Here is a 19733-nt window from a genome sequence, read left to right as displayed (position 1 = left end):
TTTCACAAAGGATAATATTTCATAGATAACTGAATCTTTTGTTTACAGATCCTTAAAAATGTCAAGGATAATATACCCCTTGGACTCTTTATGAGACAAATTTCAGATTTTTTTAAAGAGACTAATCAGTTTACTACCAGTTATAAAGAAAAGATTGAAGGAGGCTATTTGATAGATGGTTTATTAATACAGTAAAATACGGTGTTAGTGGGCCAAAGGCTCCCTAATTTATGGAATACGGCTTTTTGATCCCCAATGTAATATATTTTCTCTGGCCAACCTTAATCATTATCAACTTGCAGCTTGTGGAAGGTGCTGATTCTGACTCTGCCGAACTTTCGGGTCTTTTCAACGAAATGGACAAGAATGCTGTTGACTTGCAGACATTCTTTGACGAAATGATTGATATCGACATGGATGACGAAGAGGCCGTTAAAATTGAAGTGCCCAAATTTGGAGCCAATCGCCAAGGAAGATTTATTCATGACTTCCGTTTTGTGAGTAATTTCGTACCATTTCTTATATTTTACGTATTATAATAATTTCTTTCTTACCTGTCACTTTCACAAAAATCAAAGGGGAATGACAGTATGGTTAGAACGAAACAAATTGTAATGAAAGACAGAATATACTTCTCTAAGACTAGAACAATCCTATTTATGAATGGGTAGTATATGTTGCGTCAGTTCTTTGCAAAGCCGACGATTTTCCGACATTCTCAATTTTTTGACTATCGTTCATGAACGCTGCATGTCCTTTACTTCCATAATCGGCATATTTAACTTGAGCATTTACTCATGTGTTGTTTTAACAGGTGGAACCTATGCATCATATCTGTGTAGTTGTGATTCTGGGGAGCTTGCGGTTATGCACAATATGACGTAATATGTGAATTTGAGATGCCAGGTGAGGCGGAAACGCCTGGTGCTCCTTTAAATAGAAGAAGTAGAAGAAAGTATTTGTCCCATATTTTGGCACTGTAAAAGAGTGTGAATATATTTCAAAACTTTCAAAAAGTCATAGCCGATTTTTATTCCAGAAACAATTTTATAATCAAATCCCCCACGTGGCTATGCCGATCAATGGCAGTTTTTGTCTATACTTAACCAAAAAAAAAGTAATAGTCAAATTAGAAATAACAAACAGTCAAACTAAAACCTAAAATGTTTAAATTTTTAACTTTCTTAAATAAATCAAATTCAAAGTACTTTAAAATCAGCTACTAATAAAAAGAATAATGAACTAAAATCAAATCTCTAAAATTTCTGGTGATCTCCAGATGAGATCGCAAGTTCTAAGTGAGAATTTCAAGGAAAATACAGCTTAACTGCCATAGTGGCTACACCGATTTGGACGCATTTTTACAATTTTTCAATACTTGCGCCCAACTGGAAACACTTACGCCCAACTGCGCCCAAATGTATTTTTCAAAGTTCTTGTACTTCCCTTCCCCGAATAAAAAGTCCTGGATGCACCCTTGGCTCTTATGCTGTTCTCTATTTACATATAACGGCGCCAATTTATGGTAATTAAGGGGGATAAAAAAATATATTTTCCTAATTCTAAGGAGAGGGATTTTTTGTCGTATTTTTTTCTTCAATTGATTCTTTACTCGAAATTCTAAGAATTCATTGGTTCTGGATGGATGAGACTCTTCTTTTACTTTTATATTTTTGCTAGACGGCGTTATTCGCAAGCTAGCTATCTGTTGAAATTCGTGTCTATGGCACCTTGGCAGGCCGACGTTCGTGAGAAGACGGCTAGACTTGAAAGGCAAATCCACGGTTCTTGTGGGAAGGATGGTACTTGTATCAAGTACCACCTGCCTAATATTCTTCTATTATGTTTTTCTGACGCTCAATCCTAATGAAATATACCTAAGTATGATAAAAATATAATACTTTAGAAACAAATTTGGGCTATATATTTGCATATTTCGGGGGTGAGGGGAGGATAAAGTATAGCGGGTATGCTTGCCTATGGTGTTAGGTACAATCATAACAAACAACAAAGAGAGATAAAACTCAACAAAGAAAAAACCTCAGACTGCGGCCAGTAGAGAGAAAAGAGATGAAATACTAAAATAACGCGGATATATCGCCTTTATTTAAATTAGGCTTCCTCATCACAAGATAAAAAGAAAAAAACACTAAACTAAATACATATAAAACCACCACCAATAATAGATAGATAGATAGATAATTTTTCATTTGCAAGAATCACATGAATAGATATGACAAACTAGTACACATGCCTGTTGGCATACTTTAGCACTTCGAATATTACAATATTAGCACGTACAATGTTACACAACGAAAATAAAAACAAAGAGGAAAAAAAAAGGTGGAGCACGGACAAAATAAAAAAAACAAAAATAAACCAAGTCAAAGCAAATACAAACTACAGTATCAACATAAATATACAAAAAAAAATACAAAAAAAAAATACATATAATAATAATAATTCTCCGCAACACATTAAACATAAATCACCTAATTATTTGTTATTTATTTCTCCACGTAGAGAAAAGAAGCTATTAGAGTTACTTCAATGAGAACATCAAAGCAACAGGTACAATTATTCTGCATATTATGTAGTAAGAATTGTTTTCCAACTTCACACAGTCTGAATACTTTAACCCCCCCCCCCTAATGTGCAAATATATAGCCAAAATTAAATGTTTTTCAATTATATATATTTAAATATTTTGGAATTACTTTTTTGTATTTAATATTTTGTATTTCTCTCCTTTGTCTTTTTTTTTTGTTCTATTGTAATCATATTTTTGTTATATTTTTTATATTTCTTTATTTATATTTAATATTTTTTTTATTTAATTTTATAAATTTTCATTCATTTTCATTTATTTTTAATTTTAATTATATATTTTTTTAAATATTTTATAATAACTTTTATATTTAATATATTGTATTCCTCTCCTTTGTCTTTTTTGTTCTATTTTCTATTTTTATATTTATTTTAATCTAATTTTATAAATTTTCATTCATTTTATAATTATTTAAATATTTTGTAATTTTATTCTATTTAATTTATTACATTCCTCTCCTTTGTCTTTTTTTGTTCTATTGTAATTATGTTTTTGTTGTATCTTTTATGTTATTTAATATTTTTATTTTTTATCTAATTTTATAAATTTTCATTCATTTTTATTTGTTTTTAATTTTCCTTTTATGTTTTTGTTTTATATTTATTTAAATATCTTGTAATTACTTTTTTTGTATTGAATATATTGTATTCCTTTCCTTTGTTTTTTTTTGTTCTGTTGTAATTGTATTTTGTTATATTTTGTATATCCATTTATTTATATTTAATATTTCTATTTTTTATCTATTAAAAAAAAATTCATTCATTTTTATTTATTTTATTTTTAATTTAATTTTTTTATTTTATATTTTTTTAATATTCTCTAATTATTTTTTTTTGTATTTAATATATTGTATCCCTCTCCTTAGTCTTTTTTGTTCTGTTGTAATGATATTTTTGTTACATTTTTTATATTTATTTATTTACATTTAATATTTTTATTTTTTATCTAACTTCATCATTCGTTTTGTTATTCATTTTTATTTGTTTTTAATTTTTATGGCACTTTATATTTGCGAAATGACATATAGCGATCGCAATCTCTGTTGGTCTGTTGGTCCCGGTTTTGCTAGTTTGGGCAATTCCAGATAAGTTTGGACGACGAAATTTGGCAGGCGTATCAGGAACCAGACCATACTAAATTAGAAATAGTCGTTTCCGCGATTCTACCATCTAGGGGGGGGGGGGGGGAGTGGGGGGACGGTTAATTCGGAAAAATGAGGTATTTTTAACCTACGAACGGGTTATCGGATCTTAATTAAATTTGAGATTTTGAAGGATATCGTGATTCAGAGCTGTTATTTTAAATTCCGATCAGATCCAGTGACGCTGGGGGGGTGTTGGAGGGGGAAACCTGAAATATAGGGAAACGCTTAGAGTGTAGAGATTGGAGTGAAAATTGGTGGGGAGAATAAGCAGAAGACTTAGATACGTGATTGGAATAACCGGAACGGATCTGCTCTCTTTGGGGGAGTTGGGGGTAGGGTTTAATTTGGAAAAATCAGAAAAAATGATGTATTTTTACTTATGAACGAGTGATCAAATCTTAATGGAATTCGGTGTTCTGAAGGACGTCGTAACTCAGACCTCTTATTTTAAATCCCGGCCGGATCCACTGTCATTGGGGGAGTTGGAGGGGGGTGAAAATCTTGGAAAACACTTAGAGTGGAGAGATCGGGATGAAGCTTGGTGGGAAGCATAAACACAAGTCCTAGATACGTGATTGACATAACTAGACTGGATCCGCTCTCTTTGGGGGAGTCCGGTGGACCTAATTTGCTAATTCTGAAAAATTAGAAAAAAGGGGCATTTTTAACTTAAGAACGGATGATTAGATCCTAATGAAATTTGATATTTTGAAGAATCTCGTGTCTCAGAGCTCTTATTTTAAATCCTGGCTGGATCTGGTGATATTGGCAGGAGTTGGAGGAGGAAACCGGAAACCTTGAAAAACGCTCTGAGTGGAGATGACGTGATAATATTTGGTGGGAAGAATAAGCACAAGTCCTAGATACGTGATTGACATACCCTGACTGGATTGGCTCTCTTTAGGGGAGTTGGAAGGGTGGGGGTGGTTAATTCAGATAAATTAAAAAAAAAAATTACGAAACCGCTTCGATTTACGAAGGGGTGATCAGATCCTAATGAAATTTGATATTTAGAATGACCTCGTGTCTCAGAGCTCTTATGTTAATGCCCGGCCGAATCCGGTGACATTGGGAGGAGTTGGTGGGGGGAACCGGAAATCTTGGAAAACCCTTAGAGTGTAGAGATCGGTATGAAACTTGGTGGGAAGAATAAGTACATGTCCTAGATACGTTATTGAAATAACAGGACCGTATCTGTTCTCTTTCGGGGAACTGGGGGAGATTTGCTAGTTTGGGCACTTCCAGATAAGCAAGGACGACGAAAGTTGGCAGGTGTATCAGGGACCAGACCAGATTAAGTTAGAAATAGTCTTTTCCCCGATTTGACCATCTGGTGGGGAGTGAGCGAACAAGATAGTAGAGAAGAATTTTTGTTGAGAAGACCGGATCCAGTGACATTGGGGGGAGTTGGAGGGGGAATATGGAAATCTTTGAAAACGCTTAAGAGTGGATAGATCGTAATGAAACTTTTTGGAAATAAGCTCTTGGCTCTTCCGACCTCTTCATAAGTGCCTTATGAACTCTTAGCTCTTGTTATTTAATTTTTTCATTTTATATTTGTTTAAATATTTTGTAATTACTTTTTGCGTTTAATATATTGTATTCCTCTCCTTTGTCTTTTTTCTTCTATTGTAATTATATCATTCAGCTATGATTTCTTAACTTTCAGAACTATACTGCAATTGTTGATGTCACTGGGGAAAGGTGCTTTGTCGCTCCACTGGATTTCAACCTTGTTTTGGCACCGACCAGTTTTCTTGATCTTCTTATGATGACAGTGTCAGGTATGTTTTTTTTCTTTTTTTAGCTAGTACTAGTTGGCTGCTCGAAATACAAATACAATATTTAGCCTATATTTTAGACATATATTTTAGCCTATATTTAGTCATAACTTTTATGGCATCATGTGTATTTGCTTATTCTAAGAAAGTGTTAAATCTAGCATTGGTTGTTATACCCCAAAGAGTATAAGAACTTACAAAGATGGGAACTGGTGCTAGTTTAAAAAAAAAGAAATTTAGTGCTGCCTAGCGTTTGGCTTTACTTGAAATTTTTTTCCTGCAATAATAAGAATAATCAATTTAACTTATGTAGTTGGTAAAAATTATTGTAGTGATCAGTGTCGTGTCTCAGTTCTTGACAAAAAAAAGATTACAAAGCTTGAAAAAATTCCAAGTGTCGCAAAATCCTCGATGGCGTTGAGGGTTTTTTTTTTTGCCGACTCTAGCGCCAATCACAACCTCTGTATTATTAACAAATGATTCACAAAAAAACACAACATAGAGATCTCTATATAATACTAACAAAACACAACTGCATATAATACTAACAAAACACAACTACATATAATATTAACAATATCAAAATACGTCCCGACGCATATTAGTGCGTTTGGGACAACCTAAAAAAGGAACACTTAAACTACTAATACACTAATGCACCTCCTTTGGAGAAAACCTTCGGTCATCATTGTACCTAGGCGTTGACAGCTGTTTAAGGCATCCATTTATGTCATAATGTAGACCCAAGACTGATCCCTGTGACACACCGCAATTTACTACCATCTCTTCTGGCAGGACTGTGCCCAGCTGTACTCTTTGCGTTAGTAAAAAACCATAAAATTTGCAATCAATAAAAAGTCAAACGATAAAAACTTGTAAAACTAAAACAGGAAAAACAAATTTAAACAAAAATCAAGCTAGCAAAAATTACGAAGTTTGTAATTGCAAAATAAACACTAAAACTATAAGACAAAAGTGGAGTGAGAAGGGGGGAGGGCTATTGATTTAAAATTTAAACTATGTGAGGGATGAACGTTCTTTTATATCTTTCAGTGGAAGCTCTTCTTGGGGCAAGAAGGGAGATTTTTCTTGAAACAGAACGTGAGGGGTGATTGGGGGGGGGGGGGGTAAAGTTCACTAGGGAAACGAGAATTAGTACGAGGGGTATGCACGGCATTGCCGGCAAAACGCAAGGAAATTTGTTCTCTCCTTTCCTTGAGGGTGACTAGGTTTGCCCTCCGAAGAAGGGTAATGAAAAGAATGAAGGGAATTGAAGTCTTCTTCTCCGAAGAAGAGTTAAAGATTCATTTGGGGTTTTGTCGTTACCCGAAGTTTTTATTATGATTATTGCTCTATTACAGGAATAGTTTTATTTTGCAAAGATATTGTGTTCCTTGCCCTTTAGATGTAGCGGATTCATTAGAGTGCCAATGAAGTTTAAGTGAAGTTGAATTTCATTAGCATGTGTTTAAGAGAAGTTGAAACCGTTTACTTCATTTTCTGACATTTAAAATTATTTACCAGTGCTGTTTGGATTAATTTTGTATTATCTATTTTTCTATTTATCTTTTTTTTTAATTTAGTTTTTTTTTTCTTTACTCCGCTTCCTTTTTGAATGTTGTAAGCGGGCAAAAGTAACTTATAACAATGGTGCCACTATCTATGTGTGCAAGCAACTCCCTCAATCTGGGCAGTTGACCAAAAAATGCCCAACCCTTAAGTGGGTTTGTTTGTGATTGTGTTATGGATGCATTTAGACAATTTTTGCGGTAAAAAAAAAGAAAAAAAAATATCTTGCTAGAATAAACGGACTGATTATCAACCTCGGAAAGAGGATGGTGCGGTACAGAAGTGGTATTCACAATCAATGTTCTGACCCGTCTCATTTTTTCCAGGGATGTACGCTGGGAGAGGGGGGAGGGCTTCTGTGCCTGCTTCTTCCCCAAATAAACTCGGAAAAAGAATGGTGAATGACAGAGGTGGTGTTCACAATCAATGTTCTGACCTGTCTCATTTTTTCCGGGGATTTACGCTGGGAGAGGGGGAGAGGGCTTCTGTGCCTGCTTCTTCCCCAAACAAACTCTAAAGTGTTTTTGAATATTGGGTACTTCACAATCAAACTACCAATTTTTGTTTCATGGTCGCCCCTCCTGAAAAACCTGCGTGCGTGCCTCCCCCGCCCCCACAAAAAAAATTCTTGAATTTTTGGGTACTTTACATTTAAATTATCAATTTTATTTAATTGTCGCTCCTACTAAAAACTTCCTGTGTGCGTGCCTCCCTCCCCCCACAAAAAATCTATAATTTTCTTGAATCTTTGGAAACTTCACATTCAAATTATTAATTTTGTTTCATTGTTGCTCCTCCTAAAAACTTCCTGTGTGCGTGCCTCCCCTCCCCCAAAAAATAATGTAATTTTCTTGAATCTTTGGAAACTTCACATACAAATTATCAATTTTGTTTCATTGTTGCTCCTCCTAAAAACTTCCTGTGTGCGTCCCTTCCCTCCCCACAAAATAATCTATGATTTTCTTGAATCTTTGAAACCTCACATTCAAATTATCACTTTTGTTTCATTGTTGCTCCTCCTAAAAACTTCTCGTGAGCGTGCCTCTCCTCCCCCCCCAAAATAATCTATAATTTGCTTGAATCTTTGGATACTTCACATTCAAATTATCAATTTTGTTCCATTGTTGCTCCTCCTAAAAACTTCCTGTGTGCGTGCCTCCCCTCCTCCAAAAAATAATTTAATTTTTTGAATCTTTGGAAATTTTCATTCAAATTATCAACTTTGTTTCATTGTTACTCAACCCTAAAAACTTCCCGTGTACGTGCCTCCCTCCCTCCCCCCTCCCAGGTTAATCAATAATGTTCTTGAATTTTTGGAACTTCCCATTCAAAGTATCAATTTTATTTCATTGTTGCCCCTCCACCAGAAAAAATTCCTCCACAAAATGTTCACCTTAGTTGACTAAAAAACGCCCAACCTTTAACTGCTTATGTTTGTGAGTGTGTTATATATGCTTTTTAACTAATGCTGGTGGGCTAATTTTATATTGTATTATTAGGATATTACGACCGTGCTCTTGATGTTGTTAGAGAAACAACCCGTGTAGTTATCCCAGAAATTGAGGACACCGAGTATCTTGGACCTCTAATCAATAACTATTGCGAGAATGTGCCAATTTACAAGCTGGAGCGTATCACAAAACCAAGTGAGTGTTCTTTTTCTTTTCTCTTCCTGTTAGGTAATTTACCAGTTCCTAGCGCATGGTAACATGTTTTTTACTTCAATTAATTGCGCTTTACTTGATGTCTACCGAAATTACTGTCATTACTTCCTTTGTCTTAATTAAGATCAGAGCTTGCTTAAAGTCAGAGTGAGATGGACTAACAATATTTTTACTTGTGTCTGTCAAAATTATTGTTACTCACTGTTATCACTTCTTTGACTTCAATAAATACGTTCTAATACCACACTGGCGTTTGACGTTTGATGAAATGACGTTTGTATTTGACGTATTGGCGTTTGACGTTTGATATATGACTTTTTTCATTAAAAAAATATACCTCCAGGATTATACTTTCTTCATCAAATTTTAGTAGAAAAGATGGACAGGTTGCCCGTTGTTTGACGAAGAATCATTTGGTGGAACATTCATACCAAAACTTGTGTCTGTTCCATAAACAATAAACGGTTTTATATGCCGTTATGAAGTAATATTAACGTTTTAATATTAAGATACTGCATTGTAATCTTTTGGTTATTGGAAAGAAGTTTAGTGGATCTTTTTGTACAGAGGGGGGAGAATGCATAAAGCCCCAAGAAGTTCAATTTTAAGTCTACATAAAATAAAATATTTACTAAATTGAATAAAATTTCAGTCACTAAAACCACACTGGCGTTTGGCGTATAGGCGTATAGGCGTTTGACGTTTGATACATGACGTTTTTCACTAAAAAAAATTATAAGTTATTTACTCCTCAGCAACAGCTTTGGTATTTTCCCGTGGGTCTTGCAGGATATTCCCGTTGTTGATTTTTCCTTAGACAACTACAGCAAGACCTCTTTTACAATTTTTTGTTGTCAGCTCTTATCTATATATCTATATAGACTTAATTTAATATATCTAATCTACTTAATTTTTAAGTCTAAATAAAATAAAGTATTTACTAAATTAAATAAAATTTATGTCACTTAAACCACACTGGCGTTTGACGTTTTTTGACTATAGTTAAAACGTTTTTGACGTTTTCACTGTAGACAACTACAGTAAGACCTCTTTTACAATTTTTTGTAATGATCATGATCATATGATCTTATCAGATCCTGTTTGAAGCTTGGTGGCGAATATCTCCCCATATGAACCCTGGATTGCTGAGTCATTAGAACTGGGGCTTTACCTGTTTTTTAAAATCAATATTTTTTTGCTCTTCCAAGAGTAGACGTCGCTATTGCTCAGATAGCCTTATCTACGGTGGACATTGAACCAAGGTTGGTCCTTGCTGGACACCTAAGTCTGCTATGGTATAGAGCTTGGGATAGAGTTGACTATGTTTGGCTCCCACTTTTCTGAAGCTTTCTTGGGTCCTTTAAGGAGGAAGGGTATCCATAGCTGGGAATCAAGTGCGTTTTCTAACTCATTCTAATCTTTTCTTTTGTATTGCGGTCTAATTCTCTGCATTGCCTTAAATTTATAAATTTAAGTTTTGAGAAAATATTCTTTTTCAGTTCCAGATTTGGTCTGTTAACTGTTGTCCAAAGAAAAGGCTAAGGTTTTGAAGCAAATTGAGTGATGCATGAATTTGAGCTCAGAATAGATATATTCGAAAAGATACCTTTTCACTTCAGTATTATTAGCCTTGGCTACAATTCAAAAGCTTTCAAGGGAAAATTTAAGAGAGAGAGAAAAAAAAAATGGGCGATAAAAACCCGAATCATACGGGTCCACGTCTGAGAGTCTTTATCAACGGAAAAAAAAAATCCAGAAACTGAAGTTAAATTAATTTCAACGCAACATATAAAGAAAAACACAAAAAACAGCGAATAAATTTGATTCTGAATATCAAATTCCCATTGCAAATATTCTATTATAAATAGTAGAAATTTTATGCCATGTCACCATAATACATCCCACGATATATGTTGGAGGCTTCTTAAGTTGTCCCGAGAGTTGTTTTGGCTATGAAAATTTTAAACTTAGCTTCAAAGACTATTTCTTACCAAGCCCAGTGTAGTCATGAAAGAATTCCCCTTCTTTCACATATTGTATCTATTACACACAATAGTCACCAATTGCAGTTTCAGTCGTAAATATACTCAAATGGTAACTTAATTACTCTGTGTAAGTTACTCTGTGGGTACTAAAAAGTTTTTTAACTTTGGGGAAATCATAGAACCAAGAGACAAGTGTATCTGTTTTGAGGTATCGCTTAGCAGGTTATTCTTATCCTACCTAGTTTGTTTACTCTTTCATTTATTCTGGCTTGTTTTGTTTATTTGTTCGTTTCAGTGTTTCTACTTAGTTTAGCTACTACCCCTTCCGTAACCTTAATAAAACGTGATCGTCTGGCTTAAACCGGAGTTTGGCTACTGTCCCCCCTGCTCCTTCCCTAACCATAAAAACCTAATGCGTCATTTGTGCTTTACTTAAAACGATCTATTTTATAAATATTTTCTTTTATATTTGCAACATTGAAACATAAAAATAAAAAATTATAGCGAAATAAATTTTTGAATTGCTGAGTTTTAGTGATTAATATTTTTATATATCAAATATTGAGTTTATTGTCATTAGTTCTTTCCAAGGACCGTTTAAAATGCATAGAGTTTTCAATAAAGCGCAAATGACACAATAGGCATTATAATTTCTAAACAGAAGTGGTTATTTGAACTAGTAGTACTGTATTTTTGCTATTGTTGTCAGATTAAATATTTACCGTAAAAAAGCATCAGTAACAAGTCAAAAATTTGACAATTATTCCCCCCGTATTAGTGGCAATGGAAAGTATACTAGGAGGGTGCGATATCTTGATTTTAATAGAAACAATCACTTTCAGAAGCTAGTCTCACGGGTCTCACAGGGAAGGCCAATTCTTGTAGTAGGATTAAAATAAAAGAATATAGAAAATAAAGAAAATATATTACAAAATGATTTTTTAAATAAAATGAATTAATATAAACATGAATTTTTCAATTGCTAATGGCCACAAAACACAGGAATGTTTTTTCTATAGTAGCCCTTCTTTCTTGCCAATCTAAATATTGATCCCAGCCCAAAGTAGAGACTTTTTCTCTTATCTTCAGGTTGCCAAAATTGTAGATTCTAGGTACCTATGTTAACCAACTTCTTGATGGGATGATCAACATGTAGGTCAATGTTTGGGGGTGGTCAGAACCACCTCAAAAACACTCCTATGGCAGTTCAGCAGATCCCTCTAAAAAATGAACTCAGAAAAGTTTGGGAAGAAATCCTAAAGCACAATCGTAGTTGTTTTTAGAGGCGTAATTTTGTTATTTGCCATTCCAGAGTTCATATAGTCAGATTGCTAGATTTCGATAAATTATTGACCAAAACAAATAGCTCTCTTTATTACTGAAATAATAAAAAAAAAGTATTCAAAATGTAAGTTAGTCAAAATCGTCGAATCGATAATTGATTTCTTGTTAAACTAAATTATACTTGCATTTTTATGAAATTTAAACTTTTTTTGGGAGGGGTATAGGGTTACCCCCCCCCCCCATTCCATTATAGAAAAGCTGGGGATTTTCTTCACTAAACAACCTTCTCTCACGCATCGTCAAATTTGGATCCCCATTGCTTGATGGTGCTTCTAAAACGCTGTTGGCACCGCTTCAAAAGATCAAAATAGGACTCAAAGAGGGATTGTACTGCTACCATTAACCCGTTCCAGCCTCTTTGTAAATTTGTAGTATCATCTCAAGGAGACCCCATTCAATGTTGCAAAACTAGGCATAGTGTCTAAGGGTCGTAGTACTTTATTTTTGTGTTTCGCAGGACCACAGTTGTGGAAGTTTCTGCTGGAGGGTATAAAGGTAGCAGATAATGGTAAACAGTTCAGAAAAAGATGAGACGGTACCTTCTGGGAAGTTTGTTTGTTTTTCCGTTTTGTAATTTTGATTTGTAGGTGAAGCGTGAATATATATGATTAGGTTATAATGATAGAAACAACCATCATATACAACCCAATGGGCTCCCCTGTTGGTTGTTGAAAGATGTTGTAGGCGTTATTTTTGTTCATAAGTTTATTTGTCTCTTTCTCTCTTGCCCTGATTCTGTTTCAGTATTTTCTCCGTCTTTTTCAGTTTACTTCAAAAGGTTTGGGTTTTATGTTGGTGTTTCTTTTCTTATCTTTTTCTTTAATGCTTTTTCTTTAATTTCTTTAATGCTAATGCTTTTCTTTATCTTTTTCATTAACGCTTTTTTCTTTAATATTTCTTTTCTTTAATGCTGAGGACAAGCTATCAGAGGTCCTTGTCGAAATATCTGGTCGGTGTTTTAGATTTTTTTCATCTTCATGAAAATTACCTTTATATTTTTTTTAAATAAACATTTTTGTTGAAACCAGAGCACGCTTAAAGTCAGAGCGAGGGAAATTAAAAATAATTTGTCATAATGTGTATACTGCAAATAAAAGAGGATAATTCACATAGTTTGATTTGTTCTCAGCTAAAATCATTGTCACTTGCTGTTATTACTTACTTTAATTTATTCAAAATCAGATCGTTCTTAAAATAGAATTTTGTCTTAGTCCGTATAAAACAACTAAAAGAGGGGAACTGAAAATAGGATGACTAACTGTCTGTTAAAATTACTGACACTTACTGTATTTACCTGTGGCGGCTCTGGCCTTTAGCGCGAGGGGTAAAATCTTGATTAACCCCGCCTCCCTCTCCTGTGTCTTACTTAATTTCCAGGCCAAATAATAGTAACATTTTCATTTACTATCCCAATTATTTTCAATTTATTAATTGATTAATTTTATTTACTTTTTTTATTTATTTTTTAAATTATTTCACTGTTTGGTTATTATTCAATATTTAATATAATCATCAATATGTCATTATTTGCTTATTGCTATTTTATTTTATATTTTTTGATGAATCAATTTTTAGTTTATTAATTGTTTTCTTTTATTAACTGCGCCCTCTACTTCATCTTAATAAAAATAAAATTCAAAAATCTACCAAATGATTTTAAGTCTTAAATTCTCTATTTAAATTTTGTGCCCTTGGAATTTCTCCACCCAGGACAAGTGCCCTTCTGTCCCCCCCCCCCTAAAACCGCCTCTGGTCTTTTCTTGGACTTAATCAAAATCGGAGTATTCTGAAAGTCAAGCTTGTCAAGTTGTTTGTAGATCAATTTAAGGAACTGGAAATAAAGGAAGATTAGAGGAGCTATAAATGGATATGGATCAGTAAAAGGAACTGGAAAGTTAATCCAAAGTTTGCTAAATAAAAAATCATCAGTTACTTGAAAATTCGTCAGGTTGTGTATAAAACTTAAAAGAGAAGAATTAAAGTAGTTCGACTTACTATGTGGTGAAATTACTGTCGCTTAAAGTCATTATTTACTTTGACCAACTTATTATCAGAGGATGTTTAAAAATGAAGTTTGCCATAGTTTGTATAAGACAATTGAAAAAGAAGAGCGAGAAATAGTTCGATCGATGAGTACAGAAGTGGTGGTCGTAAAAAAAAAGAAAAAAAGAAAAAAAAGTTTGGCCAACAGAATATTTCCTTATTTTACCTTTTTTTTCTTTATTTTTTTCTTATTTTTCTCAATTTTTCCTTATTTTTTTCCCTTTTTTACCCTTTTTCCTTATTTCTTCTTATTTTTCCTCATTTTGCCTACGAACATATTATAATCATAAGAAAACCATTCAATATTTCACACCAGACCAACTATATCTTAATCAACACTAAAATAATAAAAAGACAACATATCACTCAACAATAAATAATAATATCATCGCTAAGAACAAAACTGCTTAACCAGTATCCTGAATTGAAACATTATATTGAAACAATATCATTAATGTTGAAACAGAATTTGAATATTAATAAACAAAAAAATATCAAAAGAATCGGCTTATTATGCTGATTCTAAATATACACGATTTATTAAGATTAGTGTTACCCATAAACGTCTATGAGGCTAGTTTTCTAGCTACGAGGCTACGAGGCTAGTTTACTGGAAAAAGCAAATTAACGGGTCGATAATAGAAATAGCACTATTGGAATTTGCAATCATACTGGATGCCACAGTGGCCAGTTGGGGCCAGATTTATTTTTTAGGTGAAAAGCTCACCTCTGGAAATAAAAACTGTTCTCAGCAGAGCATGATATTTAGAATGTAAGGTATTCTCTCAATTCCGAATATTCATTCCGAAATAAATGTTCATTCCGAAATATTCATTCCGAATGACATGTTTGATAGGTTGATATGTTTTTAGATCTAATTCCTCGTCTTTTCTTTTTAATTATAGAAAATAGCTGTTGGGGTGGCGCTTCGCGCCACCCCAACACCTTGTTGGTGGGGGCGCTTTGCGCCCCCCAAGCCCCCCCGCGCGCGTAAGTCGCTACGTGCCATATTAGTTACGCGCCATTGTAGTTGTGTCCCTGTGTCCCACCTGTGAATATAGATAGATATATATATGTTTTTAACTACGTTTGCCCTTGAGCTTTGTTGATGGTGATTGCTAATCGAACATTCCCTGTGTCCCGGTCGTCATTTATATATCCCCCCTGTGCCCCCGGCGTCCCTGTTGCAGTTTTGTCCCTGTGTCCTGGTCGTCATTTATATTCCCTGTCTCCCGGTCGTTATTTGTGTCCCGGTGTCCCAGTCTGTAATTTCTCTTTGAGTGTCCCGGTCGTCATTTATATTCCCTGTGTCCCGGTGTCCCGGTCGTCATTTGTGACGTCAGTCGACAGACAGACACACAAACAAACAGCTTATTTATATATATATATATATATATATATAGATTTAACTTCTCTAAATCATATATATTTATCTTTCAGTTTTCAAAAGAAGCGTGGATCACAACGAAGGTCATTTTGTTGAATACACTGGGAAGAATCTTCTGGAATTTGATATTGTCAACATTGATGAGGCAATTGGAAAGAAAAGGGCTTAAACTCTTATTCTTATCTTCTCCTTTTATTAGCACCAAACCAGTTGAATGATTATAGATAGTTTAGTGGATTAAAATAATAAAATATGGCTTAGATTCATGGATTTTTTACTTTCCTGTAATCTAATGTCTATTTTTTGGGAGGGGGGTAGGAGAAGGGGCTATTCAGTAAACTGCTACCGAAAAAAATTAATTGGATTATTCTTAGCTATAACCAGAGTGTAGTTTGTTGCTTGCTTTATCGCTAGCTGAACTGAGTAAAATAGAAAGAGGAATTTAAACTGAACCGAAAGTGATTCTAAACTGAAAAAAAACTCAGTAATTCTCAAAAAATTAAAAAAAAGTATAAATTTCAGTAGTTCAGTTATGGCTCTCTTTCAAATTTTTGAAAGACATCTTTCTCGAATGAAAAAATAACTCTATCTGTACCTGTTTCAACTGGTTTGGTCCGTTTTCTTTTATTCCATATTACTAATGCCCCAATTATATGACAGTTGCCGTGTTCCCCTTTTTAGCTCTATTACATATAATATCTGGTACTATTTAAACTTGTTCGTACGTAATCCGTATAATATGCTTTTATTTGTCTGGGTACAGATTATATCACTTGTCGTTTGTAAATGGATATATTATAGGTAAAAAACTAGAAAGGTATTATTTATAATGCCAATATCTTAAGGACAATTTTATATTACCTAAATGTTATGAATATCAAAATTTTGATCTTACTGTATATTGTTATACTATAGTATGACTATATCTATTAGAAAAATGATTAGGCATCGCTTACTATGTGTCAGGCACCATTTACTTTTCTTACGTATTTAATTTAATTCATTTAGATCAATATAGGCTTTAGCTGGGATTGCTTCTGTTAGTAGTTTTTTTTCTTACATTCTAAAAATTTTTGGTTATTTAATTATTTTTTAGAATATGAATAGCCGTTCTTGCCCCCCCCCCTTCCTTTTTTCTTACATACAGTTCGATGTAAAACGTATATACAGGTATACAGTTCGGTGTAAAATGGGCGCTTAAAAAATACAAAAAAAATTGTTTCTCTTTTCTTTTTTCTCTTTTCATAGTCTCGAGAAGTGTGAACGATTCAAAGCAAAAGGATTTGTTATTTTATTCTGGTTCTTCTTTTGTATTATACAAGAAGAAGAAGAATTTTTTTTCGATTATTCAGCAGTATAAATTTCGAATTCAAGTATATTTTCCTGGCTGCACACCTATTGTGAATTAGAGTTATGCAGTTTGGTGTACAATGGACGCTTAAATTTGTATGAAATTAAGCAAATGAAAAGAATGGTTTGTAAAATTGAACGTTAGGTGTTCATATTTTTTTAAAGTAAGAAAAGTCGGGTCATTTCGAGTTTCGATTACGCCAATGTAATCGAACTACATCAGCCAAAAAATTGCTGACTATCAGAAAGCTGGGGAAATGGAATTGAGGGGTCGTGATTGCAAGTTCAAATGACTTAAATCTTGGAAATGATACCCTTGGTAAAAAAAATAGTTCAGCCCAAAAATATACATTTTCAGCTTTATAAAAATTACTTATGTATATATTGGGCAAGTTATTGAGTTTTTTTTAAGTTATATGGATAGTTACCATTATACTTCTGTTTACTTTCGATTCGTGTGGTTAGTGTGAACGCATCTTTTACGCTATAGACTATTCTGAAAATTCTTGAGTTGGCCATCATTTTCAAGAAAAATCATTGGGAAATTTGCTGAGAAAGTAACTGAAAATTCCTAAAAATATTGCATTCAATTAAATTGAATATCGTCTAAATATATTTTTTTCGGATAATAATTTTTTTTTATCGTCTTTTATTATTTTCAAATGCTAGAGCACAGCGAATTATGATTTTACGTAACTTTGAAGATTACGTAACTTTTAAGATTAACGTAAACTTCAAGGACATTCGAGAATTAGTGGAAAGGACTATTGTGTTTGTTTCATTTTTTTGTAGCTCACCCTGTTTTTTAGCAGTTTTATGTCACTTTGATTTTATTCAAGTGTGACTCACGCTTATTGTTTTGTCTTTGTGAATTTTGTATCCTGGACTTATTAAAATATGTCGGTAGTAGCTTTTTTATGTTTTTGTAGCACCAAATGGTCTTTATTAGAATAAAATTTGATGGAGGGGTCGAAGCCCTTAAGGTCAAGCCCAAACTCTCTGTAGCATCGAATGGTGTTAACTTGAGTGTTTACTTGTGACGGTAAGATAATAAAGATAAGATATTTAGTAAAAAAAATCTCTATCACAAGCCCACAGAGGGGTCGACAAATTAGGGGCGGATCCAGGATTTTTTTTGTGGGGTTGATGGGGTGCAAAATATTTTACTTCGATAAACTTGCGAACGAAGAAATACCAGCAATTTAAAGGGAACCTCAATGATTATATGCTGTAGGTAGGTCGTGGAAATAGTCGTAAATTAAATCTAAAATCTGCTAAGGGTTAAAGTTCTAATAAATCTGTTGAAATTAAAATTTTGTAAAAATACTGATACAAAAAATAGTAAGTTATAGAAACCACCCCGCCATAAATAATGAAAACCTATTCACTCTCAACGAAAAATTGAGGGGGGTGTGCGCCTCCCACCTTGATCCGCCACTGCGACAAATGGTTACACGAAAACTGGCAAAAATTCAAAAACAACAACGAAAAAGAAAAATAACAATGAATAATCATTTGTTTGTCAAGAATTTAACTGTAAAAAGTCAATTAAAAAATTAAAGCGATAAAAACTGGTCAAACTAAACTGAAACAAATACAAGTCATAAAAAAAAAAAAAAAGGGACATTAAAAAGGGGGGAGTAAAATAAGTGAATAAATACAAAAATAACGAGAAATAAATATAAACATAAATTTTTAAAATACGTCGCTAGCAGCTTTTTCATTTTTTCCGTAGTACTGGCTGGTGTTTATTTCAGCAAAATTCTGTGAAGGGGCAGAAGTCCGAATGTTCTGTGGGACTCAAGTGATGTTTATTAGAAAAAATTCGGTGAAAGCGCAGTCCTTAATATGAAGCCCGAATTTTTTGTAGCGCCGAACGGTGTTTATTAGAAAAAAAAGGTGAATGTGCAGATACCCTAAATATGAAGCCCGACTATTTTACCACCGAAAGGTCTTTATTAGAAGGAACTTCGGCGAAGTTCCAGAAGCCGTAGAGAATTCGGAAAACTACTTTAAAACAATCAAATACTTACCTCATTCCTAAAAGCGTATTGCCCCCCCCCCCTGATTAGATAAACATAAAGCCCAGTACAGATATTTCAACTGTGTAATGCAACAGCATTCGGTTCTAACTCCTGATTTAACGCATTCTGTTACAACCGTATCGCTTTGAACAAAAAGATTGGGAATACGTATAGTGGGCTATATATTTATCTATCAGGCGAGGGAGGAAGGGGGGGGGGGGTAAATAAAGTAATAAGATTTTATGGATAAGATAAGTAAGTATCGTTCAACTTGCCAGTCATCTGCAATTTTATCTTAAATCTTGCCATAAGCTCATTTTATGTAAATAGATAACAGAAGCTTTAAAAGGATCATTAGAAAAAGCTAGTGGTTAAAAACGGCCTTTGCTTGGAAATAACAGGGGTTTCATGGCCGCACAAGGCTTGATTTTGAAGATTATTCTGCAACATGTAACTATTCACAAATTCTTATGAAGATAAATTAAAAAAGTTAGTTTTATCTCTAAGGAAAAACTACTAAGCATACCAACATCTTACGGAGACGTGTGCTTGGCGCAAATAAAGTAATAAATAACGAAGTATATAGATAACCAATCAAAACATATTCGACGTAGATAACTTCGAAGGCCACTCTGTCTTTGTTCTTTCAAAATATAACAGTTTAAAATAGGGATGAACACATACAGTGTCCATCATCTGTAGCAAAACTAAAAGACATTAATAAAAAAAAAAAAAAAAAATTATACCCAATAAACTGATTACATATAGTTTATTGCTCTTATTTTTTTCAGTACAACAGCGGAAGCAAATCTCTTTGATCTTTTCGGTTCTGAT

At 33.6% G+C, this 19733-nt stretch overlaps 1 protein-coding gene across 1 annotated transcript in view; it reads left to right on the top strand.

Annotated features, from left to right (window-relative positions):
• Positions 1-17784, top strand: part of LOC136040379 (integral membrane protein 2B-like) — a 49502-nt gene extending 31718 nt beyond the window's left edge. Inside the window, exons 4-7 of the mRNA XM_065724636.1 lie at positions 303-497; positions 5422-5536; positions 8602-8748; positions 15579-17784. Coding sequence (XP_065580708.1) covers positions 303-497; positions 5422-5536; positions 8602-8748; positions 15579-15694 — 573 coding nt within the window. The 3' untranslated portion in view covers positions 15695-17784. The remainder of the gene's footprint in view (positions 1-302; positions 498-5421; positions 5537-8601; positions 8749-15578) is intronic.
• Positions 17785-19733: the final 1949 nt, after the last annotated feature.

The sequence above is a fragment of the Artemia franciscana genome, chromosome 20, assembly GCF_032884065.1.
Source record: "Artemia franciscana chromosome 20, ASM3288406v1, whole genome shotgun sequence".
Classification (NCBI taxonomy): domain Eukaryota; kingdom Metazoa; phylum Arthropoda; class Branchiopoda; order Anostraca; family Artemiidae; genus Artemia; species Artemia franciscana.
This window is presented reverse-complemented; position numbering and strand designations above follow the sequence as displayed.